This window comes from Nicotiana tabacum, chromosome 8, assembly GCF_000715075.1.
Source record: "Nicotiana tabacum cultivar K326 chromosome 8, ASM71507v2, whole genome shotgun sequence".
NCBI lineage: Eukaryota > Viridiplantae > Streptophyta > Magnoliopsida > Solanales > Solanaceae > Nicotiana > Nicotiana tabacum.
The window spans coordinates 48,572,321-48,599,738 of record NC_134087.1 but is presented as its reverse complement, the minus strand read 5'-3'; the positions used below and the strand labels follow the sequence as shown (position 1 = coordinate 48,599,738).

General features: G+C 39.6%; 1 protein-coding gene and 1 long non-coding RNA gene across 2 annotated transcripts; both read left to right on the top strand.

Annotated features, from left to right (window-relative positions):
• Positions 1–967: 967 nt before the first annotated feature.
• On the top strand, positions 968–3,120 carry LOC142163563 (zinc finger BED domain-containing protein DAYSLEEPER-like). The gene is made up of 2 exons (XM_075220858.1): positions 968–1,257; positions 1,459–3,120. The coding sequence occupies exon 2, from the start codon at positions 1,459–1,461 to the stop codon at positions 2,245–2,247; it is 789 nt and encodes a 262-aa protein (XP_075076959.1). The 5' UTR covers positions 968–1,257; the 3' UTR covers positions 2,248–3,120.
• Positions 3,121–3,409: 289 nt separating this feature from the next.
• LOC107801600 (uncharacterized) lies at positions 3,410–3,977 on the top strand. The gene is made up of 3 exons (XR_001651666.2): positions 3,410–3,567; positions 3,680–3,726; positions 3,921–3,977. It is a non-coding gene; the product is annotated as an uncharacterized LOC107801600 (long non-coding RNA).
• Positions 3,978–27,418: the final 23,441 nt, after the last annotated feature.

Genomic DNA, 27,418 nt, shown 5'->3' with positions numbered 1-27,418 from the left:
AAATTTAGTTAGTTCATCTCTAAAGGGATCTTTTCTTCCTAATATTCGTGCAGTTTTTCTAGGCTCGTACGTTTATAAATAATACTGTAGCTATTTAAGTAGTTAGGCAAAGACTAACAAGAAAGGGTAGTAGATACCATATTCCCAAATGGATCTAAACAACACCTTTTTAAATTTCTAGAGAACTCTTTGTCAATATCATTAACGTGTTACTACCCATGGGCAGGACGTCTAAAAGATAATATATGCCATTAATTTCATTTACATTTGAAGTAATATTATACACTATTTTATTACCATAAGGAATATTTAAGTTCATCTGTACCAAAAAAAGAAAGAAAGAGGGCAGGCCTTCATACACCATTCAATATAGGAAAATTTGAAAAGAAATAACCCGCTTGCTAGTAGTATAGTGTCTAGCTATTAATGAAAAGCAAGATAAAATTTGTAGAGTGCCTCAAAACAATTATAGTAGTATTTTAAAATAAAGTTAGAAGTTATATATATATATATATAATTTGATAGGAGCATGCCAAATTTGACTTCCAAGTTGGCAGAAGCATTTAATTATTGCCTTTTGTGGAACCATGAAACATGCACTTCGTAAAATAAGGAGTTTGGATCCAAGCCTACTTTTTCGGACTAAGGATTTCCGTTCCATGTGTTTTTTTGTTTTTTTTTTAAAAGAGAGAGAGAGTGTGGTAGCGGCTGATAGTATACTGTTTCATAGTACCAGATCTAATATTAAAAAGTGTGGTAGCGGCTAGGGCTGTGCATTTGGATCAGATATCCGAAATCCGATCTGATCCGCTTAATTTCGGATTTCGGATATTTGGATCGGATTCGGATTTTCGGATTGGATTCGGATTTGTATAGTTTGAACCCGATCCGATCCGAAATCCGAATTTATTAAGGGAATAATAAATACTAATTTTATTTTTAGGGTTAGGTCACCTAATCCTTATTTCATTCTGCGGTCTGCCTCCGTCTAATTCTCAGAAGCAAATTTTTTATGTTGCTGCGGTCTGCGCCTCACTTTCTCAGTTAACCCTTCTCACTTTCTCAGTTCTCACGCCTCAGCTCAGACTCAGTCCTCACTTCACAGCTTCAGTCTTCACTCTTCTTCACGCCTCACAAGTCGCACCCAGAGACTGCTGTGCTGGTGCTGCTCACTTCAGTCTTCATGCGACGCCTCAAGCTGCTCCCTCCTGCTCGTCGTTTCCTCTAGCTCTTCTCTGTGTTCCGGCGACCGCACTGGTAACTGGTAAGACACTAAGAATTGATGAAATTCTTAAGAAAGACACTAGGGTTAGGTCTCTTTGTTCTCTTTTATTTCTCGGATAAAATTGATGAAATAAATTGGGGGTTTCACTCTTGATTTTCTTAAACAGAAATAGACCATACTATACTACTATTTTGCATCCGATTTTAATTTTAATTTTTTGTTTTGTTTCGTAGATGGAAGATGAGGTAGAGATGGTGAATAAAGTTCAAGCCCTTGTAAAATGTGGTGAAAGTGGTGCTTCAAATGATTCCACAAGCAACGTCGAATCTGATTCTGGTTCGAAGAAAAGAAAAATTATGAAAGAAAGATCAGTGGCTTGGCGACACTTCAGTAAGTTCACTGATGATGAGGGTGTTAAAAAAGCGAAATGCAAGTACTGTCCAGAAGAATATGTAGCTAACACCAAAAACAGTGGTACAAGCAATTTGCTATCACATCTTCTCAAGTGTCCGAACAATCCCCACAAGCCGGAGACAAGCCAGACAAAATTAGCTTTTCAACCGAAAGGTCAAACAGGTGATGTCTCACTTATCCCTTGGAAATTTGATCAAGAGGCATGTAGGAGGGCTTTAGCTCGTATGATAATTATAGATGAACAACCCTTCATTTCTGTTGAAAAGGATGGATTTAGAGACTTCGTGAGAGCTCTTCAACCTTTATTTCATATTCCATCTCGTACTACTATGACTAGAGATTGTTTTGAGATTTACCATGATGAAAAACTTGTTTTGAAGTCAATTTTTAAAGAATCAAAACAGAGAATTTGTATTACGACTGATACATGGACATCAATTCAAAGAATTAACTATATGTGTGTTACAGCACATTACATTGACAAGAATTGGAATTTGCATAAAAAGATATTAAATTTTTGTCCAATTACTAGTCACAAAGGTCAAGATTTAGCTAGTGGTGTTGCTAAGTGTTTACTTGAATGGGGGTGGATAAAGTATTTACTGTGACAGTTGATAATGCAAGTTCTAACGATATCATGGTTAAAGAATTATCCAAACAATTTACTAGATGGAACACTAACTTGATGGAAGGTAAGCATGTTCATGTTAGATGTATGGCTCACATCATCAATCTAGTTGTTCAAGATGGGTTGCGAGAAGGGAGTGTGTCTGTGGAACGAATAAGACAAGATGTTAGGTACATTAGACAATCTCCAGCAAGATGGAAGAAGTTTAAAGAATGTTGTGATCTAGATAGGATAACTTCTAAAAAATCATTGTGCTTGGATGTTCCTACTAGGTGGAACTCCACATATTTGATGTTGAAGGTTGCTACAGTTTATGAGGAAGCCTTTACAAAATATTGTGATATTGATTATGGTTTGATGTCATGTATTGCTAACTGTATTTGTGAGGATGGACAGCCTGCAGGTCCACTTTTAAGTACTGATTGGGATAGTGTAAGACGTATTGTGAAGTTTCTTGAAATATTTTATGAACTCACCTTGAAGGTATCAGGTACACTTTATATTACGTCTAATGTGCACTTTCTTGAGATATGTGTTGTTGGTTCTTCTTTGAAAGAGTTGATGCAAAGTGAAGATGCTACCTTGAAAGAAATGGCAAATAATATGAAAGAGAAGTTTGATAAGTATTGGGGGGATCCACAAAAGATGAACAAAATGATTTTTATTTCATGTGTGTTCGATCCACGCCACAAGTTTCAATCTCTTTCGTTTGCTCTTGCTGCCATGTTTGGAGAAACAATAGGTGTGAAAATACAAATTGAGGTGAAGACATACATGGAATCTTTGTTCAATGTGTATGCAAAGAAGAATGGTGGTTCTGGTTCATTTCCATATTCTCCATCTTCCGGTTCATGTCCATTTTCTCCATCTTCCCATAGTTCATGTCCATCTTCTCCAACTTCATCTACTTCTTCATCATCGCTTTCAAAATTCATGTTAGATTTAAAGAAGCATAATAAGGGTGAAGGAATTGATTCTAAAACAGAGTTAGATAAATATTTGGGTGAAAATGTTGAGGAAGACATTGAAAATTTTAAAATTCTGGGGTGGTGGAAGTTGAATTCACCCAGATTTTCCGCACTTGCTGAGATGGCACGTGATGTGCTAGCCATTCCTATTTCTAGTATTGCCTCAGAATCAGCCTTTAGTACCGGTGGACGCATACTTGATCCATTTAGGAGTTCATTGACACCTAGATTGGTTCAAGCTCTTGTGTGTGTCCAAGATTGGCTTCGGAATGAATCAACAACTCCGATTAAAATTGAAGAAGATTTAGATAATCTTGAACAACTTGAAGCGGGTAAGACTATCTTATTTCTTCTATTACTTTACTTGTGTTTAATGTATACTTATGTTATGTTTATTTAGATTATTTTTAAACTAATTTATTCTATTACTATCTTATTCTACAGACTTGATTAATACCGGAAGAGAGCCTTGCATCGTCGACATATAAAAGGTACGAGTTCGTGGCATGTTAAAAGTTTTCTTAAGCCTTCTAATAAATTGAACCAAACTGCTGCATTAAGCCTTCTCTATTGTATTGTTTTGTTCTACCACCAAGCAGTCAAGCTGCTGCATTAGGCTGCTGCACAGGCTGCCCAACTTGACATGATACACATTTACTGACTCTCTCATTTTTTACAAGTGTAGTATTGCAGAACTTGAAAGTGTGCCAGGTTGAGGATTTCAGTTCCAGTGTGCCAGAACTGGAGGTTATGTAACTGTTAGAATGATCAGTAGAACTTGGTTCCATTTTGTGTTTCTGCTCTTCTGCTATGCTTTTGGTCTTGTAACTGTTAGCTATGTTTTTGCTATGCTTCAACTGGGAAATGAATTTGTGCAATATTGTGTACCTTTATGGGTCAAGTACAATGAGACTGTCAGCTTTAACCAGTTACAATACTATACAGTTACAATACTATACTATTAGACATTAGTAACATTTATTAATTGGAATGAAGCCAAAAGTAAAATCTTGAGGTGCTGTAATTTATAGTCATTTGTTTGCTATTTTTGGTCTTTTAAATGCTATTGTATTATGTAACATCCATTATCCATATACAGTTATACACACTCCTTAATAATACGTACAACCCGATCCGAAAATCCGATCACCAAACCGATCCGAAATTTAAAAATCCGATCCAATCCGATATAATTCGGATCGGATTCGGATTGCAATTTTTGGAATCCGAAATCCGAAATTTCAATCCGAAATATGCTAAATCCGATCCGATCCGATCCATGCACAGCCCTAGTAGCGGCTGATATACTTACTTTTATATTACATGTTGTGTTTTTAATGAAATCTTTTATTATGTGTATTAAATTCCTTTCAAAATTATGATTGTTGACAGTGGAATCAAATTTTGCTAATGCGGAAACTCTTACAAAGTGTAAAAAAAAGCGTTTTCGGGGCGAGCGAGGCGCACCAAAAACGTCCCGGAGTAATGGTGTGGGGCGAAAGTCTCAAGAGGCGTACGCCCAGCAATTCAGGGCGTAGGCCCGAGCATTCGGGGCGCATTTTTTTTAGTGAGGCGTAAGCCCCAAAGATTTTTTCAAATTAATACAAAATTTATTAAATAAGTCCTTCATATAATACCCAAATTCTCAAAATTCAACTTGGTAATTACTCAAAAGTTTTAAAATGAAACTAAAATGCATTAAATTTAAAAGTTATGACCTTTTTTTATTGATTGAAGCCCCAATTTATGGTCTTTCCCAATTTTTTTATCTTATCCGCGAGTCTGTTAATAGCTCCCAAAAGCAACGAATATTCATTTTTTTTACACATGCAAAGAGAACTTCATTCTCCTTCGTAGCAGCAAGTTCAATGTTCAAATTGCAGGTTAGTCATCCTTTTTGTTCCTTCATATAGAAAACTTTATTCTTTTCGACTCAAGTTACTTGAGCTTCTAAGTAACGTATAATAGATTGTTTTGACTAGTTTTTTGTGGGGATGAAGCGCATATATATATATATATATATATATATATATATATATATATACATATACATATATATATATATATATATATATACGTTGCACGTTAATAATAACATATGATGGTTTAATCAAGTAATTATATGAAGGCACAACAAATATAATGTATAAAATACAATATTTTTTTAAATACCAAAAATTATTATTACATTATCATAATACGCGAATTCAAAATGATTGGATAATTATGAACCCGTAAAACTGATCAATTTAGTCATGTTAGATAATATTATTATATATTTATAATTTAGAAATATACAATGTGAGGATATCTAACCTAAGATTTTTTTATGGACAATTTTTTGTCTATATTCCCTCCTAATGCGTTGATTGCTCTGTCATTATCAGAACACTTATTGTCGATAGTGTTATCCCTCTTGAAAGTGTAACATATAGTTGTATGTGCGAGAAAGCATATTACGGTAAATATTGTCCAACATTAGAGATTATTTTTTCTTTGTATTATTTATTGTTTTGTAAAATACAAGTGTACAGAAAATCATTTTTGAACAAATTTAAAAGGATATTCTTCATTTTTGTAAGAGTAAAAAAGTTGAATTATAGGGATAAAACTTGTAAACACATTGACCCATCAAAATTTCTATATGTATGACGTTGTCAAAACCTCTACATACCATTCTTGTACTTACATAAGCCATTAATAGATATAAGTTTCTTAATAGCATAAAGAGTGTGAGCACGTGATTTTTGCCCTACAAGAACTACTCCCCAAAAATTCAAAATAAAATAGTTTTGCGTTGCTTGTGATTTATTTGTACTTATATGTGCATGTTCATTTTTTTACTTTAATTAAGAAAAATACAAAAATATATGTGTTGCATTTGAATTTACAATTTAGGATTAATTAAACAGTAATTTGTTTTACGAAAATGAAAATCGAAAAAAAAATAACGTACTTCGCATTTTTAGGGTTTAATGTCAAATTGTGTGATTATCTTTGTATTTAATTTTGTGTGATAATTATTATTAAGGGTTAATTAGTATTTTTTTAAGTTAATTTTGAATTTTGGTAATTAGGAATCAAAAGAAAATAAAAGAAAAAGAAGAAACAAGAGAAGAAGAGTTAAAAATCGGACTGGGCCATGTTAATTTTGACCAAATCCAGCCCAAATTTTGTGTCTAACCCGGTCCAACTGATCAGCCCACTCAGACGTCCCAAACGATGTCGTTTATGTCACTTTCAATCAGTGCCGTTGGATTGAATCAATCCAACGACCGAGATCATCTCTCCCTTACCCATTCCCCAACCCGACCCGTTTACCGGAGATGGATCCGGTCTCAGGAGTGCCTAAACGGCGTCATTCCACTTAAATGATCAATCCAGGCCGTTGATCTCGTCAGATCAAACGGCCAGGATTTGTTTCCCCCTCTGGTATATAAACCTAATCCCTTACCCGTCCCCCCCCCAAGCCAAACCCCTCCCCTTTGTCTCCAAGAACCAGAGACCAAACGACCCTCCACCAAACCCTAGCCGCCCTCGTACCCCTTCGCCTAAAAGTCGGTAACGATGTCGGTGACCACGAATTCACACCCCTGAACCTTCTAACCACACTCAATACAAATCCCTACCCCTTTAACCTCGAATCATCCCGATTTGTTTCGAATCTTCAATCGAAGATTCTAACAAAACCCTAAACCTACCAAACCAGTCCCAAGTTCACACCCCAGCTCCACCTGACCTCCCTCGTTCCCAAACCACCCCTACTTTGGCTCGAATATTGCTAGAACTGGTCGAATTTTAAATCTATTGAAGAACCCTAGAGAGCCAAAACCTGGAACCTGTCCGAGTAAAGGGGAAATTTTAGGTCTTAACCGACTTTAGCCGAGTGTTCTCATTAAGGTCCGTTTTGGCTTCAAAGTTTCAAGACGAAGTTCAGACTGAAACGGATTGGGTTTGGTCTGATGTTTCGAGGTATTTCTTTTGTTTGCCTTTTTCTTTTGTTGTTGTTTTATTTTTGACTGATTAGATCGTCATTTAGGTCAATTAATCCTCCTCCTCTTTCGGGCCTTTTTCTGGTCCAATTTTTCTCATCTTGGTCGATTGCCATATGTTGAATCAATTAAATGGTCTCGTCGATTGACCCGTTCATGTCTGTAGTTTAGTTGTTCTCCTCAAGTTATTGGATGTTGTTTTACCTTCTGACCTTTGTATTTTCAGCCTCAGGGCTCATAGCCAGTATACTTGTTGTTCCAGCATTTTGGTTGAGCTTAATTTAGAGTTATATTTTTCCCAATATAGATAGCTTACTCTCATGCATCTGTATGAATCAGTTTCTTGACCTTAATAGTCCAGTCTGACTATTTTCCTGAATCATTGAATCCCCATCTTGGTTGAAATGCTGTTGGATTTGATTTGAGTTCAATTGATGATTAAGTTTAATGATTCGAATCTATTTGTTTGTTCTGTTAAGTTTGTTCTGGTATGAATCTAACCTTGTTGAATTGTCCTAATTGGGAGTTAGTTTCATGTATCTAATTAGTCAATTATAGGCTTAAATTGGCTATAGCTGAGGTTTCATACAAGTTCAAAGTGAAGGACTAGGACAGTAAATCACAGCAATTTCAGGGGTAATTTGGGGTTTAAAAGATTAGCAAATGGTCTTGCTAGTGGGCTATCAGTAAAGTACTTAATTAACCATTAATCTAATAGTAATGGGGAACAAAACATAATGGTATGGGGAGACTTAAAAGGGATTGATTAAAATATATTGTCCATACCTGTTTGACATTAAATAAGGAAAAGACAAGGGATAATGGGGAAAAAGATACTCTAGTGGAGTACTAAAGAAGATCATGGGCAGAATTGGTTTCAGGATTCTGCCTGAGTGCTCTTGAGAGCTAGCAAGGTCAGTGTTTGGGTATAAGTGGAGGGACTTAGGACAGAGTCGAGGGCAGACCTTAGAAGAGAAGAGAAATCTGAAAAGAAAAAGTTTTGGAGAGTTTTTTAAGGGTAGTCTTAGACAACATTTTAAAGAAAGGCATTCAGTTTTTTTTAGAGTTGGGGAGAGTTTAAGAACAGAAAACCAAAATATATTGCAATTAGTTCTCTTAGGTTCTGCATTTAATCCTTCTTTAATCAGTAAAAAAAAGCATTGCAAGCTTGAAGTAAAATGCCTGATTTTCAATTGTTGGGAGGTAGTTTCCAGTTTCCAGCCTGTTTACTGGAGTGTTTGGGGTTCACTGGTTGGTTTTCTTGTTGAGTTTGAGGTCCAATTAGTTGCCCGGAGTTATTTGTTGTTGCTGTTTGGGATCACAACTGGTTATGAGTTGTGGTCAAGTTTTTTTTCTGATTTGAAACTGGGTTTGGAGCTGTTTCTGAATTCCAATTGGCTGTCTGCTAGTGTTATTTGCTGCTGTTGTTGTTTGCTGTGTTGTACTGCTGCTGACTTCCTCTTTATTCTTCTGTTCACTCCAATCCAGGTACACAATTAAGCTCAATTTGATGTAGCCTTGAGATGTAAACATGAAATGGAAGTGCTCGGGCCCTTAATTATTTGATGTTGTACCTGTAGCTCAGTAGATATAGATGATAAGTAGTTGTATAGTCCAATTTGATCTATAACTCAATGAAATGTAGACTGTGAGGTTTGTACCTAATTAGGACTGTTTAAACTGTTAATTCGTGTACATTAGTTGCAAACTTATTATAGTTTAGTACTGATTTCAGTTAACATTGAGTTAAAAATTGAATATCGGTATTGTTTGGACCTACAACTAATCCAGAAGTCAACATGTGGTGCTTATTCCGATTTCAGGTTAAACGCGCTTTTAAAACAGCCCAACATGCTATTTTTTGATGTCCTCTCCTTTGTTCGTCAAGCTTACTGTTTCGACGTAGGAACAAGTAATTGCATGTTAATGGTTAATATCAATAGTCTACTTGAATTTGAATCAGTTAACTTATTCATGAATGTTAGCAGAATCAAATAACCGAGTCGTGTAGTTCAAACTCAACCCAGTATATGGATTGGGTTCTTTAGACCTAAAGTTGAAATGGTATTTGGTATACTAATTTTCAATTGATAGACTATAGGATTTTCTAATATTAACTAATTAGGGCCCACCTTTTCTTTATTTTTTAGAGACAAAATAAAAATAGCAAATCATAGTCGCTTTTAGGTTTGCCTTTTAAATAATAAATGAGACAAGCCTCGCCAAACAAAAATACATAAATTGCGGGGCCCTTAATAATAAAAATGAAATATTTAGAATTCGAGATGAGCCGTTTATTGAATTTCACGGACCTCCCCAAAGATAATAACGTGCTAGTCATTTTAGGCGCGCTTTTAATAATTTACTTTCTTAAACTCGGGTGCACATTTATGTGACCCAAATCCAAATCTCAATGGAGTCGAAATGTGTCAATAACCACGGGTGCATTGATGTGACATGGTTCGAGATGTGTTTTTACGACGTTGCAATTCTCGTTAAAAATAATAATAATAAAAGCGGTAAAAGTTAAAATTTGCACATAGGTTCAACATGTATTAAAATCAGATAAATAAGCCGAATATGACATTTGAGCGACCGTGCTAGAACCACAGAACTCGGGAATGCCTAACACCTTCTCCCAGGTTAACAGAATTCTTTATCCGGATATCTGGTTCGCGTACTGCAATACAGAGTCAATCTTTTCCTCGATTCGGGATTCAACCGGTCACTTGAGACACCATAAATCTCCCAAGTGGAGATTCTGAATTAAATAATAAATCCCGTTTCGATTGTCCTTTAATTGAAAAAACTCCCTCTACGCCCCTGCGGGCGCAGGTTAAAAGGAGGTGTGACAGCTCTGGCGACTCTGCTGGGGACGAACCTAGAATCTCTGGTTCAGGGTTCAGAATTTGAGCTTTAAATAATTGTTATAATTGGCTTGTTTTACCTGATTTTTTACATGTTTGGGCCTAATGTGCTAAGTGATGCTTTTTACCGCTTTAATATTATCTGAACTGCATATAAACTGCTACGAAGCCCTTCTCTTCTCATCTTCGGGGATGTGCTCGCTGGTCGAGACTCTCTATTCTGTTAGTGTCATACCTTGAAATAAGAAAGAGGCTCGGACAAGTTACTAAGCCGGATGACCTTTTGGTTACCGGTATGTAGCCCCCTCCTCGACTAGAGTTGTCCGCTCGAGTACACAGTCTAGAACAAATACCCAGGTTATGAACCTAGAATAATTCAGCTTCATGCCAGATCCCTAGTAGGAACGTTTGTTTGCATCACGTGCATTTGACTTTGGAGGCTCAACACAGGGGTTGGGTCTGTCTATGACAGGTGTACCAAAAATGACAAAAGACCATCCTGATGCATCTTACTTGCTACTTGTGCATTTGTTTGCTTCGGACTTGCATGCTGACCGGTTTTTGAATACTTTGAGGAAAGAGAGATAGAGGTACGAGGGTTAGAAAGAGTTAATCGCTTGTTTTGAAAAAAAAAATGTCCAAATAGTGTCAAAACTCTACCAAATTTTTGAGAAAATGAAAAAAAAGGAGAAAAAAATAGTTTTATTTGCCAATGAAAAGAGTCTTGTTTTCAAAAGAAATTTGTTTTATCGGCCCGAACTACGCCATTTTGATTCCCACAGGGTGGGAGATACGTAGGCAACCCCCATCGGGTCCAACTTCACTTTTGCGAAATCAGGCAAAAGAACAAAAATTTTATTTGAAAATAACTAGGGCGATGCCATTCTTGCTAGAAATAGCCGAACGTCCCTAAAAAGGCGCCGGAAGGCTATTTTTGCAAGAACAGCCGCCTGTAGTCATTTTTAGGGCTTTCACCGGTTAGCCGACACAGCCTTAAAATCTTCGACCCCGAGGTGCTGAAAGGTCGTATTGGATCGTGTTTTTTGTTTAAACCACCCTAATAAATGTGCAGAATGAGCACAAGACAGAATTTGCACGTAACAATTGTGAACAAGATCCCTTTGGAGTTGCACATGTGGTGGGACGACTTGGGCGAATCAGGGTGCGACACAGTCAATCTATACCTGGGAGGCCTCACTGGGTTGCTGAAGATTAATCCTAGTGGGGATATCATAAAGGCCTTGGTCGCATTCTAGGACCCGGCTCACAACGTATTTCACTTCTCGGATTTTGAACTTACCCCAACATTGGAAGAAATAGCCGGATATATCGGGGGTCCCAAGGTTCCTCTGAGACACCAGTACCTGATTGCACTAAGGGCCGTAGCCGTACACAGGTTCCTAGACTCTTTGAAAATAAGCAGGGGGGTCCATAATCCAGATTTGGAAGCTGGTTTTTGTACTTTGTGGTTTATATACAACAGATATGGCCATATAGGGGGTTTCAATAAGCCGGAAAACACAATATGTAGCAAAGGAAATCGCCTTAAGTGGGAAGAACATAAGTATTTTGCATTCATGGTAGCCTTTTTGGGACTCCTGGTGTTTCCTAAAAAAGACGGAAACATTGACATACGAGTATCTGGGGTTGTCAGCACTTTACTTACTCAGACCAACAACACCCTCGCACCCATGATAGTAGCTGAAATCTTTCGCGCTCTCACAGCCTACAAAGCCGGGGGAAGCTTTTTTGAGGGGTGCAATGCGTTGCTGCAGATGTGGATAATCGAACACCTATGTCGTCGTCCTCAATTTATGAGTTATGGGTCGATGGAGAAAACGTGCATAGAGGGATTTCCTACGAGGGTTGACGGAATCAACTTACCAGAAGGGGCCACAGAGTGGACAACGCGCTTCCGTTCTGTCATTGCGAGCCAAATAGAATGTACATTTGGATGGTTGCATGTGGATGAAATCATATATATGCCAGCCACTGGACCCCATTTCCTTTTGATGGGACTCAGGAGTATTCAGCCCTATGCCCCGTATCGAGTATTGAGGCAGTTGGGGAGATGCCAAATAGTTCCAAAAGATGAAGATTTTAGTAGCCAAGTAGTCGAGATCGGGCCCAACGGACAGTTTCATGAAGCAGCAATCCGACAAATTTGGAGCGAGTGTCAATACTTAATAGCAAATACATATGTATGTGATCGGTCCAAGGGTGAAGTTTCACCGGGATACCTTGCTTAGTTTAGGAGAGAAATCGAGTTTGTTCGGCCAAAAGACCCCATCTCCAGGAGTTCGTGAAGGCGTCGCAAGAACAGTGGGATTGGTTGGCTAAAGAAGAGAGTTACAGGGCATAAATAGGCAAGCTGAAGCAACAGATTAGAGACCTAGAATTTGAAAATAGACTGCAAGTTGACGCCGATCAGGGAGAAAAGAACAAATTGGCCCAAGAAAATGAGGCGCTGAAAGCCCAAATGAGGATAGATGCTGACAACCAACAAAGGAGTCGATCAGATGAGCGTTTAATAAAAGGGTTGAAAAAAGAAATCAGTGAGTGCCGGAATGATTTGAAGCAATCTGAGGGTACCATAACACCACTCCAGGCACAATGGGCAAAAAGAACAAAAGAGCGCACACAGTACTTACAGCAGGTAAGGAAAGATTATGAAAAGACCATTGCCAGTCTAAAAAGGAAGGTGACCACCCTAGAGAGCAAGGAGGCTAAACAAGCCAAGGCTTTTGAAACCGAAAGTAAACACTGCTATAATCTATTAGCCTCGATGGAAGATGAAATACAACAGTTACAGAAACAACATCTGCATGATTCTCGGATTTTGAAGGCTAAAGGGGATCAGATAGAACGCCTACTCCTAGAGAAAGACCGAACCAAGGACAAGATTTTGACTATTGCTCATGCTATTACCAGGAAATGTCGGGTGTGTGAAAACATGACCCGCACTACTTTCTTCTCGGCGGTGATGATATTTGTGAAGCAAATCATGTATGAATTGGAACAGCTAGAAATGGGCCTTACACCTAAGCCCGCGGCGAGGTCGAATGACGCCCCGTGAGCACCCAAATTTAAAACTTTAATGTGTTCATAGTTCGAATCTACATTTTCTTGTTCCTTAGAGTCTGTTGTCTGTTAGAGTCTATTTTTTCTTTCGCATCAGAGTCTGTCAGAAGTTATTGAGTTCATACTTGGTTTGGTTTTGAGTCTGTTATTTTCCTTTCCAAAAGCGTCTGGTTTGTAATAGAATGTTTATTAATGAAAAATCGAAAATTTCCAAAAAATTGTTTTTTTGCTTTTCGCACTTATAGGACAGAACTACGCACGGTCTGATTCATGCGGGGACATGATATGTAGGTAATCTCTATAGGATGCGACCACCACTAAAAACAGAAAAGGGGAAAATGAAAAATAAATAAAGAAGGATAGAATAAAGGAAACTTAAAAGAAGGGGGCACAATTGTGAGAGGCCGGAATGACGCACGCAACCGAAGCAAATGCATGATAGAAATGGTTAATTGCCTAGGTGCATTGCATCCCAACGTGTAATTGCATATGTGTTAAACTCTAAAAACTAACAAGTTTGTCAACTTCCAGAGAATTCAAGCAGTTAGTATTTAAAGGATACTGACACATTATCATTACCAAACCAGATCAAAGGGACCAATACCAGAAATCATATCTATCCCAGATGTCGACACTAGTGTTGAGGAAGAGGAGTTGGACGTCTATAAAATGAAAGAGGAGATGCTCAAGCTTAAGCAACAGATGGCCGAAATGTACCAAGCCTGGTCTAAAGGGAAATCACCGCCAGCTTACCCTACTAACCCTGCTTTTACCCCACCATTAGCTTAGTCTCAGGATCATCTCGCCACCGATCCAGCTTTTCCCATTTATCAACACTACCATGGCATTACTTCTCATACGCCACAAGCTCCACCACCAAAATCAATTCCATACCCTCCTCCGCCAATCACCCCTGTCTTTGTGGCATCTCCACCAACTACACTCCATAAATCCCCGAGTGAACCTGTGTTCTAAGGGCAGGACAACCAGTATTATCCCCCGGAGCTTACCTTCAAAGCGCCTGAAGCCTATCCACATGATCCACATTCTGACCTACCGGGGAAAGCAGAAAAACCAGCCAGAAATTCTGAACAGGAAGAGATGTTTAGAAAAATGAAAAGCATAGAACAATCCTTCAGGGATATGAGAGGGTTAGGAGGTCAGGTGAGTGTAGCTTACAAAGACCTGTGTTTATTCCCAAATGTACAACTACCGACAAGGTTCAAAATGCCCAAATTCGACTTGTACAATGGACATGGTGATCCGGTGGCTCATCTGAGAGGTTTTTGTAGCAAGATGAGGGGAGCAGGCAGAAGAGATGAATTACTGATGGCGTATTTCAGCCAAAGTTTAAGTGGATCGGCGTTAGAATGGTACACCAGACATGATCATAGCAGGTGGTACACATGGGACGATTTGGCCCAAGCATTCGCTTGTCACTTTCAATATAATCTTGAGATCATTCCGGACCGACTGTCCCTGACCAAACTGGAAAAGAAGCACAGTGAAAGCTTTAGAGAATATGGTTTCCGGTGGAGGGAGCAAGTGAAAGAGAGCGAGATGGTTGATTACTTTTTGCAGGCTTTGGAGCCGACCTACTTTGGTCATCTGGTGTCCGCAATTGGCAAATCTTTTAATGAGGTTGTAAAAATGGGAGGCATGGTCGAGGAGGGGCTTAAGTCCAACAAGATCATGAGTTATTCAGCGATCAAGGCAACCACCCAGGCCATTCAAAGCGGCACTGGGGTGTGCTTGGGAAAAAGAAGAAAGAAGATGTCACGACTGTTGAGTTCGGAGCCTGGTTCGGATCTAGAGGCCCGTCACCCTACTATAGCCAATCACGACCCTACCACCAAAATTACCCCCACACTCCATATAGCCCTCCACAACATTACTACCCACCGCCAGATCCCCATTTTTCCGTTCATCATGCATAAGCCTATACCCTAACCCCGACACACGCACAATGGCGTACGCCAGCTCCACAAAATACATACCCAACTCCACAAAACACATATCCACCCCCAAGGGCCTACATAAATTCCCCCAGAACAGGTTTCCGACCAAACCAAGCCCTCAAGAATGAGAGGTCATAGAAGCAAAAGACTTTCACTCCGCTGGGGGAATCATATACCAGTCTTTTCCGCAGATTGAGGCAGTTGGGCATGTTGAATCCAATTGAGCCTAAAATGCCAAATCCTCCCCCTAGAAATCTTGACCACTCGGTGAGTTGTGAGTACTGTTCAGGGGTCCCTGGGCATGATACAAAGAAGTGTTGGAAACTAAAAACAGCTGTGCAAGAGATTATTGATACTCATCGGATCGAGGTTCAAGCCCCAGAAGCACCAAATATCAATCAGAATCTACTACCAACTCACCAGGAGACACACATGATTGAGTTGATACACTAAGAGGGGGAGCCTAGGAAGCCCTCGCAGACGGTAATGATGATCCGTTCCAACGAAACCAACTCAAAGGAAAAAGTAATCAGTGGGAAATCAGTGGTCCAGTTGAGAGGGGTAGATGATAAGCCAGTTGTGGTAACCGAGAGAGGGTCGTCAAGCATTGTTGCAGTGAAACCAGAGAAAGTTAAAGTGGTAGTGCCAGGGGTCGCAAGTAAACCTGTTGTGGTCATGAAGGGTGCTCGCACAGAGCCTGTTATTATAAAACCAGTAACTCAGCTTCCAGTAATCAACAACAAGGCTGTTCCTTGGAATTATGAACGGGTGATGGTGATTTACAAGGGGAGAGAAGTCAAAGAAGAAGTTTGTGAAGCACAAGGTTTGACTCGCTCAGGAAGGTGTTTTGATCCCGAGGAATTAAGAATAGTCAAAGATAATTCAACGCCGGTAAAGAAAGCTATAACTAAAGAAGAGGCAGAGGAATTTTTGAGGAAAATGAAAGTGCATGACTCTTCTGTTGTAGAGCAGTTGAGAAAAACGCCCGCTCAGATCTCATTACTCTCATTGCTAATCCATTCAGATGAACACCGCCAATACCTGATGAGAATCTTGAATAAGGCCCATGTTCCCGACAAAATCTCGGTAAACCATCTGGAAAAGATAGCAAACAAGATTTTTGAAGTAAAAAGAGTCATTTTTTCCGATGATGAATTGCTGGTAGAGGGTACTGAGCATAACAAAGCCCTTTACCTAACAGTGAAATGCAAGGATGCCGTGGTTACCCGGGTATTGGTTGACAATGGTTCAAGTGCGAATATTTGTCCTCTCTCCACTCTAATCAAGCTGAAAGTGGAAGATGAGAGGATCCATAAGAACAATATCTGTGTGCGGGGATTTGACGACGGAGGCAAAGACTCAGTCGGGGACATAATGTTGGAACTGACCATAGGTCCAGTAGAATTCACAATGGAATTCCAAGTGCTGGATATAGCTATTTCCTACAATTTGTTATTAGGGCGACCGTGGATTCACGCCGCTAAAGCAGTACCTTTAACACTCAATCAGATGGTCAAGTTTGAATGGGACATGCAGGAAATAGTTGTGCACGGCGAAGATAATTTGTGCGCTCACAGCAACACCATTGTGTCGTTCATTGAAGTGGAAGATGACAAGGGACCATGGGTCTACCAAGTTTCTGACGCAATGTCAGTCGAGAAAGTTCCAGAAGGGAAGTGTATCCCAAGTCCGAAGATAAACGCCGCATCAGTCATGGTAGCATATGAAATGCTGAAGAATGGTTTTGTACCAGGAAAGGGTTTGGGATCAGCGTTGCAAGGCATCATACAGCCCGTATCTCTTCCTGAAAACTTGGGAACATTTGGTCTGGGATTCAAGCCCACAGCTGCAGACATAAAGAGAGCCAGGAAATTAAAACAGGGGACATGGGTCCTTCCAAAGCCAGTTCCACGTCTTTCCAGATCATTTGTCAAGTCGGATACAAGGGGTCGCCCAGTAACAATAATTCCCAGTTCTGCGATTAATCCTGACAAGGAGTTGATTGAAAGATTGGAGCAGTTGTTCGACATTGTGAATATGGTGGAAATTGGAGAGGGTTCTAGCAACGCGGAGGTGCAATTTGTCGGACCAAAAACAAAGCTTAATAATTGGAAGGCTACTCCTCTCCCTACTCGGAAGGAGTCTTGGTAGTTTGCTTTGATTTTCCTTTAAGTCTGTACGGATTATTCCAGGGTTGTAATCCAGATTTCGTTTTTTGTTTTTCTTTTCAGTCTGTTCGAGTGTGCAAACTTTGTTATCTTTTATCATTCAATGAAATACAATTTCCTTTTCTTCGTTCCTGATGGTTTTTCTTTTTGTTTTCTTTTCTATACAGTTCTTTTTACGCTGGTTCTAATGACATGTCATGCATAAGGAATCCTCAGCCCAGTCTTAAAAATCAATCTGATTCCGAAATGATAGTTCAAGAAGTAGATTGTGGTTACAAATCAGAATACGAGGATGAGGATGAAGCCTTCGAAGAGATTAGTAAGGAGTTAATTCACTTCGAAGAAAAACCCACACCCAACCTGAATGACACAGAAGCCGTCAATTTAGGGGACACAAACAATGTCCGAGAGACTAAAATAAGTGTCCACCTTAAGCAAAAAATCCGGGAGGAGTTAATCAAAGCACTCATCGAGTACAAAGATGTTTTTGCATGGTCATATGACGACATGCCGGGTTTCAGCACTGATTTAGTGGTCCACAAATTGCCTACTGATCCAGCATTCTCTCCCGTCAAGCAAAAAGTTGAGGAAGTTCAAGACTGATATGAATGTGAAGATTAAAGAGGAGGTTACCAAACAGTTGGATGCAAAGGTTATCCGGGTCACCTGATATCTTGTTTGGTTGGCTAATGTCGTGCCTGTGCCGAAGAAGGATGGCAAGATCAGGGTATGTGTCGATTACCGCAATCTCAACAAAGCAAGTCCGAAGGATAACTTCCCTCTACCCAATATCCACATTCTGATTGACAATTGTGCCAAGCGCGAGATTGGATCTTTTGTGGATTGCTATGTCGGGTATCATCAAATTCTAATGGATGAAGAAGATGTAGAAAAGACAACCTTCATCACGCCATGGGGAACTTATTGCTACCGAGTAATGCCATTTGGATTGAAGAATGTTGGGGAAACTTATATGAGAGCGATGACTATTGTATTTCATGATATGATACACAAGGAGATTGAGGTATACGTAGATGATGTGATTATAAAATCAAAGCATCAGGTCGACCATGTCGAGGATTTGAGGAAATTCTTCCAGAGGCTTCGCAGGTACAACCTCAAGCTTAACCCCACCAAGTGTGCATTTGGTGTTCCATCCGGAAAGCTGTTAGGATTCATAGTTAGTCGGCGATGCATCGAGTTGGACCCATCAAAGATCAAAGCCATACAAGAATTTCCCCTCCGAGGAACAAGACTGAAGTGATGAGTCTGTTAGGAAGACTGAACTACATCAGCAGGTTTATTGCTCAATTCACGACAACTTGTGAGCCTATTTTCAAGTTGTTGAGGAAGGACGCTGCGATCAAGTGGACTAATGAGTGTCAAGAAGCGTTTGATAAGGTAAAAGTTTACTTGACAAACCCACCTGTGCTGGTTCCGCCAGAACCAGGGAGGCCTTTGATTCTTTACTTGACAGTCTTAGAAAATTCATTTGGTTGTGTATTGGGGCAGCATGACATCACAGGCAGGAAAGAACAAGCCATCTATTATCTTAGCAAAAAGTTCACAGCTTATGAGGTTAAGTATACTCACCTGGAAAGGACATGTTGCACGCTAACTTGGGTGGCACAGAAATTGAAACATTATTTGTCATCCTACACTACTTACCTCATTTCGCGTTTGGATCCGTTGAAGTATATCTTTCAAAAGCCTATGCCGACAGGAAGACTCGCAAAATGGCAGATTTTGCTCACAGAGTTTGATATAATCTATGTGACTCGGACGACAATGAAAGCCCAAGCATTGGACGATCATTTGGCCGAAAACCCAGTCTGTGAAGAGTATGAGCCACTGAGGACTTATTTTCCTGATGAAGAGGTGATGCACATTGATGAACTAGAACAGGTCGGAAAACCAGGTTGGAAACTTTTCTTTGATGGGGCTGCTAACATGAAAGGAGTCGGAATAGGAGCTGTGCTTATTTCTGAAACAGGGCATCACTATCCTGTTACGGCTCAGCTTCGGTTTTATTGCACCAACAATATGGATGAATACGAGGCATGCATTTTGGGTTTGAGGCTAGCTGCAAACATGAATGTCCAGGAAGTTCTAGTTTTGGGAGACTCAGATCTTCTGGTGCACCAAATTCAAGGAGAATGGGAAACTCGAGATCTGAAGCTCATACCATACCGACAATGCTTGCATGATCTTTGTCAACGGTTTAGATCAGTGGAGTTCATGCATATTCCAAGGGTCCATAATGAGGTCACTGATGCTTTGGCTACCCTAGCGTCAATGATGCACCATCCGGACAAAGCCTATGTCGATCCTTTGCACATTCATGTACGAGATCAGCATGGTTACTGCAACATGATTGAAGAAGAATTGGATGGCGAACCGTGGTTCCATGATATCAAGGAATACATTAGAATGGGAATATACCCAGTGCAAGCCACGGGGGATCAAAAGAGAACAATTCGACGGTTGGCAAGCAGATTTTTCTTGAGTGGAGGAGTTTTGTACAAAAGAACACCAGACCTGGGATTGTTAAGTTGCATAGATGCTAGAAAAACTACGTCTGTCATGTCCGAAGTACATTCAGGAGTCTGTGGACCACATATGAGCGGATAGGTGTTGGCAAAGAAAATACTCTGAGCAGGTTATTATTGGCTCACCATGGAGCGAAATTGTATTAGTTTTGTGCGCAGATGTCATCAGTGCCAGATACACGGAGATTTGATTCATTCTCCACCATCGGAATTACACACAATGTCAGCGCTATGGCCCTTCGTCTCTTGGGGCATGGATATTATTGGACCAATTGAGCCAGCAGCATCCAACGGGCATAGGTTCATTCCGGTAGCCATTGATTATTTCACCAAATGGGTTGAGGCCAAAACTTTCAAATCTGTGACCAAGAAAGTAGTGGTCGATTTTGTTCACTCAAATGTCATCTGTCGATTTGGAATCCCAAAGGTGATCATCACGGATAATGGTGCTAATCTTAACAGCAATTTGATGAAAGAGGTATGTCAACAGTTTAAGATTACACACCACAATTCTACCCCATATCGTCCCAAGGCGAATGGAGCAGTTGAGGCAGCTAACAAAAACATAAAGAAGATACTTCGGAAAATGGTAGAAGGTTCTAGGCAGTAGCATGAAAAATTACCATTTGCGTTGCTGGGTTATCGCACTACTGTCCGTACTTCAGTAGGGGCAACTCCTTATTTGTTGGTATATGGAACTGAAGCCGTAATAATTGTGGAAGTTGAAATCCTGTCCCTTCGGATTGTCGCTGAGGCTGAGATTGATGATGATGAGTGGGTCAAAACCCGTCTGGAGCAGTTGAACTTGATTGATGAAAAAAGATTGGCAGTTGTGTGTCATGGCCAGTTATATCAAAAGAGAATGGCAAGATCATACAATAAAAAGGTGCGTCCCCGGAAGTTTGAGGTAGGCCAGCAAGTGCTGAAACGCATCCTTCCACATCAGGCTGAGGCAAAAGGCAAGTTCGCCCCGAATTGGCAAGGGCCATTCATTGTAACCAGAGTATTGTCCAATGGTGCCTTATGTTTAACAAATATCGAAGGAAAATGCATAGACATGGCTATCAATTCTGATGCAGTAAAAAGATATTATGTATGATTTCTTTGGTATAATTGTTGATTGATTGTATTTGGCATTATTTCGAAGATTGAAATGACGAAGGCAATTTGTTCTACTATCTAAACACTTTACCCTTTGTTCCCCTTTTTGAGCCTTATTTATTTCTTTCATACCCCTCTTTTGGAATCAATAACGAAAAAGAAAAAAAAGAAAGAAAAGAAAAAGAAAAAAGAAAAGAAGTGAAAAATACAACAACAAGGAAATTCAGGTGTGAACTACGTTTGACCTGATCCCTGTTAAGGGTACGTAGGCAGCTTTACGGCTCGATCATAGTAAAATAAAAGTCAAAAGATCCCCAAGCAAGAAACTGGGGCAAAGGTTGTATTTGTAATAAGAAATGTGATTTCAAAAGTTGTAATCTTAAACCCATGTCAAATTATTTTGAGCCTTTGATACCCTTTCTTTCTAATACCATCCAAAAGCCCACATTACGGTCCAAAGAAAGACCTTCTGATCAATTTTTCGAGAGATGACAAGTCGAACAAACAGAAGTGATTCATATCAGGGTAATACTCCGGTCCAAGCAGGGAAAATAATGAAAATGAGAGAGTCTTATTGGTGAAAACCTTCACAGGCACCATAAGGCGACGAAAGTTGAGAGAAATAAAATGAGAGAGTCTTAAAGGTGAAAACCTTCACAGACACCATAAGGCGACGGGAGTTGAGAGAAACAAGAGAGTCTTATTAGTGAAAACCCCTCGAAGGGCACTATAAGGCGACAAAGAATTGAAAGTGGACAAACGAGGTAAGGTTGACAGAAATGATCCGTCGAGGCATCAAGCAGAACAAAGATGTTGATTCGGCAAAAAAGTTGGGTTGCAGTTCCTTTTGAAAGTCAAAGTAAGGCCATCAGAAAGATGGATTGATATAATAGACTGGGTTGATTAATCCGAAATGCACGACATGATCATTGAGATCGGTTATACCATTCAGATAAGTCCTTTTCCTTTTCTTCTCTTCAAACAATTCTTTAGGAAGAATTTTCTTTTTATCTTTTGAAGTCATCATCTTTTATTTATTTTGGTTAAAGATTTTTTTTATAGTAGTTTGTTTTTGAGAAGGATTTTGGAGCTTACTACCAGTTTCCAATATGGTGCAAAGTAAAATATGGATAGGACAGGCCGAAGATAACGTGACGGGACAAGAAAGACGTCGTTGTAAGACCAAATGATGGATTGGTCTAAGTTTTCGGGGACAGTATGGAGCAAAGGTGGAAAACAACGGTGGAGAAGTTGGTGAATACAGAATCATCAAGAAGGTCGAAAGTTACCAGCCAAGTTTCAAGATAGTCGAACAACGCAGAGCATGGAAAAAAAGAAAAAAAAGGGAAAACCATCCCCAGCAGGAACATCCCCCATGTTTTAAACTAACAAATTTTCTTTGATTGGAAGCAGGGACAGGAAATGTTATTGGTGACGGAAAGATATGCCACAAGAAAGATTGTCAAACTGGGGCAGAAAATTTTCTTTCATTTCGAAAATTTTCTGGAAGTCTAACACAAGTTTTGAGGGAAGCGGTATCCCCAGCAGTTTTCGGAAGAAGGCAATACAAGTTGTAAAGAAAGCAATTTCAGGAGGAAGATAACACAAGTCTTGAGGGAGCTAGTTCTAGAGGAAGGAAGACACCAGCTTTAAGGAAAGTAGTCTTTGAAGAATGAAACACCGGTGTTATCCCCGGCAGTTTCAGAAGAATGAAATACCAATGTTGGGGAAGCAGTTCTGAAAGAAGAAAAATTCAAGTTAGAAATGGTTTAGGAGGCAGGAAGGAACAATGGAAATAGAACGCATTTTTAAGTCATAATTGAAGTCAGGAGCCCGCCTGGAGAATGGAGGTGTTATATTTTTAAGAAGTGGTTGAAGTCAGGAGCCCGCCTGGAGAATGGAGGTGTTATATTTTTAAGAAGTAGTTGAAGTCAGGAGCCCTCCTGGATAATGGAGGCATTATCTTTTAAGTCATAATAGAAGTCAGGAGCCCGCCTGGAGAATGAAGGTGTTATATTTTTAAGAAGTAGTTGAAGTCAGGAGGCTGCCTAGAGAATGGAGGTGTTATATTTTTAAGGAGTAGTCAAAGTCAGGAGTCCACCTGGAGAATGGAGGTGTTATATTTTTAAGAAGTAGTTGAAGTCAGAAGCCCGCCTGGATAATGGAGGCATTATCTTTTAAGTCATAATAGAAGTCAGGAGCCCGTCTGGAGAATGGAGGTGTTATATTTTTAAGTAGTTGAAGTCAGGAGCCCGCCTGGAGAATGCAGGTGTTATATTTTTAAGGAGTAGTCAAAGTCAGGAGCCCGCCTGGAGAATGGAGGTGTTATATTTTTAAGAAGTAGTTGAAGTCAGGAGCCCGCCTGGAGAATGGAGGTGTTATATTTTTAAGGAGTATTCAAAGTCAGAAGCCCGCCTGGAGAATGGAGGTGCCATATTTTTAAGTTGCTGTTGAAGTCAGGAGCCCGCCTGGATAATGGAGGTGTTATATTTTTAAGAAGTAGTTGAAGTCAGGTGCCCCTCTGGATAATGGAGGCATTATCTTTTAAGTCATAATAGAAGTCAGGAGCCCGCCTAAAGAATGGAGGTGTTATATTTTAAGAAGTTGTTGAAGTCAGGAGCCCGCCTGGAGAATGGAGGTTGTTATACGTTCAAGTTGTAGTCGAAGTCAGGAGCCCGCCTGGAGAATGGAGGTATTATCTTTTTAAGTCGTAGTAGAAGTCAGGAGCCCGCCCGGAGTGCGGAGGGTTACAACAAAAAGTCCCCAACATAAACTCAAGTGCAGAAGTCAAAAGAGAGGCAACAATGGTCAAATAAAGATAATTCGCATGTCGAAGGAGAAAAAATTCAAATTTCACAAGAAAGAAAGAAACATCAGAGGAAACACAAGCCAACAAGAAAGCAAGGCAACAAGAGCAAGTTTGAAGATCTAGATAAGATTTTGTAATTCCTAGTTTAGTCTAGCTTCTTGTTTTCTTTTAGCATGGTGTAATAAGGAGGGCAGTAAGCAGGTAGCAGCAGCAGCAATAGCAGTAACAACAAACCACAGATTCATGGTAGTCCCAACTACCGAAACTTCCCGAACTACATTGACCTGATTCCCTTTTAGCCAGGGATATGTAGGAAATCTTTGAAGCAGAGGTTCGGTCAAATCTTTCAAAAATGCTTCACAGGGAGTAGCCTAATGGGAAAAAATCATTCGTATCCGCTCACTTTATCTCGAAAACTCTTCGTGTTTCCGGACAAAGAGGGGCAGCTGTGAGCACGTGATTTTTGCCCTACAAGAACTACTCCCAAAAAATTCAAAATAAAATAGTTTTGCGTTGCTTGTGATTTATTTGTACTTGTCTGTGCATGTTCATTTTTTTACTTTAATTAAGAAAAATACAAAAATATATGTGTTGCATTTGCATTTACAATTTAGGATTAATTAAACATTAATTTGTTTTACAAAAATGAAAAATCGAAAAATAACGTACTTCGCATTTTTAGGGTTTAATGTCAAATTGTGTGATTATCTTTGTATTTAATTTTGTGATAATTATTATTAAGGGTTAATTAGTATTTTTCTAAGTTAATTTTGAATTTTGGTAATTAGGAATCAAAAGAAAATAAAAGAAAAAGAAGAAACAAGGGAAGAAGAGTTAAAAATCGGACTGGGCCATGTTAATTTTGACCAAATCCAGCCCAAATTTTGTGTCTAACCCGGTCCAACTGATCAGCCCACTCAGACGTCCCAAACGACGTCGTTTATGTCACTTTCAATCAGTGCCGTTGGATTGAATCAATCCAACGACCGAGATTATCTCTCCCTTACCCATTCCCCAACCCGACCCGTTTACCGGAGATGGATCTGGTCTCAGGAGTGCCTAAATGGTGCCATTCCACTTAAATGATCAATCCAGGCCGTTGATCTCGTCAGATCAAATGGCCAGGATTCATTTCCCCCTCTGGTATATAAACCTAATCCCTTACCCGTCCCCCTCCCCAAGCCAAACCCCTCCCCTTTGTCTCCAAGAACCAGAGACCAAACGACCCTCCATCAAACCCTAGCCGCCCTTGTACCCCTTCGCCTGAAAGTCGGTAACGATGCTGGTGACCACGAAATTCACACCCCTGAACCTTCTAACCACCCTCAACACAAATCCCTACCCCTTTAACCTCGAATCATCCCGGTTTGTTTCGAATCTTCAATCGAAGATTCGAACAAAACCCTAAACCTACCCAACCAGTCCCAAGTTCACACCCCAGCTCCAACTGACCTCCCTCGTTCCCAAACCACCCCTACTTTGGCTCGAGTCTTGCTAGAACTGGTCGACTTTTAAATCTATTGAAGAACCCTAGAGAGCCAAAACCTGGAACCTGTCCGAGTAAAGGGGAAATTTGAGGTCTTAACCGACATTAGCCGAGTGTTCTCAGTCGAGAACACTCGATTAAGGTCCGTTTTGGCTTTAAATTTTCAAGACGAAGTTCAGACTGAAACAGATTAGGTTTGGTCTGATGTTTCGAGGTATTTCTTTTGTTTGCCTTTTTCTTTTGTTGTTGTTTTATTTCAGACTGATTAGTTCGCCATTTAGGTCAATTAATCCTCCTCCTCTTTCGGACCTTTTTCTGGTCCAGTTTTTCTCATCTTGGTCGATTGGCATATGTTGAATCAATTAAATGGTCTCGTCGATTGACCCATTCATGTCTGTAGTTCAGTTGTTCTCCTCAAGTTATTGGGTGTTGTTTTACCTTCTGACCTTTGTATTTTCAGCCTCAGGGCTCATAGCCAGTATACTTGTTGTTCCAGCATTTTGGTTGAGGTTAATTTAGAGTTATATTTTCCCCAATATAGATAGCTTACTCTCATGCATCTGTATGAATCAGTTTCTTGACCTTAATAGTCTAGTCTGACGATTGTCCTAAATCATTAAATCCCCATCTTGGTTGAAATGCTGTTGGATTTGATTTGAGTTCAATTGATGATTAAGTTTAATGATTCGAATCATTTGTTTGTTCTGTTAAGTTTGTTCTGGTATGAATCTAACCTTGTTGAATTGTCCTAATTGGGAGTTAGTTTCATGTATCTAATTAGTCAATTATAGGCTTAAATTGGCTATAGCTGAGGTTTCATACAGGTTCAAAGTGAAGGACTAGGACAGTAAATCACAGCAATTTCAGGGGTAATTTGGGGTTTAAAAGTTTAGCAAATGGTCTTGCTAGTGGGCTGTCAGTAAAGTACTTAATTAACCATTAATCTAATAGTTAATGGGGAACAAAATATAATGGTATGGGGAGGCTTAAAAGGGATTGATTAAAATATGTTGCCCATACCTATTTGAACATTAAATAAGGAAAAGACAAGGGATAATGGGGAAAAAGATACTCTAGTGGAGTACTAAAGAAGATCATGGGCAGAATTAGTTTCAGGATTCTGCCTGAGTGCTCTTGAGAGTTGGCAAGGTCAGTGTTTGGGTATAAGTGGAGGGACTTAGGACAAAGTTGAGGGCAGACCTTAGAAGAGAAGAGAAATCTGAAAAGAAAAAGTTTTGGAGAATTTTTTAAGGGCAGTCTTAGACAACATTTTAAAGAAAGGCATTCAGTTTTTTTTAGAGTTGGGGAGAGTTTAAGAACAGAAAACCAAAATATATTGCAATTAGTTCTCTTAGATTCTGCATTTAATCCTTCTTTAATCAGTAAAAAACAAGCATTGCAAGCTTGAAGTAAAGTGCCTGATTTTCAATTGTTGGGGGGTAGTTTCCAGTTTCTAGCCTGTTTACTGGAGTGTTTGAGGTTCACTGGTTGGTTTTCTTGTTGAGTTTGAGGTCCAATTAGTTGCCCAGAGTTATTTGTTGTTGCTGTTTGGGCTCACAACTGGTTATGAGTTGGGGTCAAGTTTTTTTTCTGATTTGAAACTGGGTTTGGAGCTGTTTCTGAATTCCAATTGGCTGTCTGCTGGTGTTATTTGCTGCTGTTGTTGTTTGCTGTGTTGTACTGCTGCTGACTTCCTCTTTATTCTTCTGTTCACTCCAATACAGGTACACAATTAAGCTCAATTTGATGTAGCCTTGAGATGTAAACATGAAATGGAAGTGCTCGGGCCCTTAATTATTTGATGTTGTACCTGTAGCTCAGTAGATATAGATGATAAGTAGTTGTATAGTCCAATTTGATCTATAACTCAATGAAATGTAGACTGTGAGGTTTGTACCTAATTAGGACTGTTTAAACTGTTAATTTGTGTACATTAGTTGCAAACTTAGTATAGTTTAGTACTGATTTCAGTTAACATTGAGTTAAAAATCGAATATCGGTATTGTTTGGACCTACAACTAATCCAGAAGTCAACATGTGGTGCTTATTCCGATTTCAGGTTGAACGCGCTTTTAAAACAGCCCAACATGCTATTTATTGATGTCCTCTCCTTTGTTCGTCAAGCTCACTGTTTCGACATAGGAACAAGTCATTGCATGTTAATGGTTAATA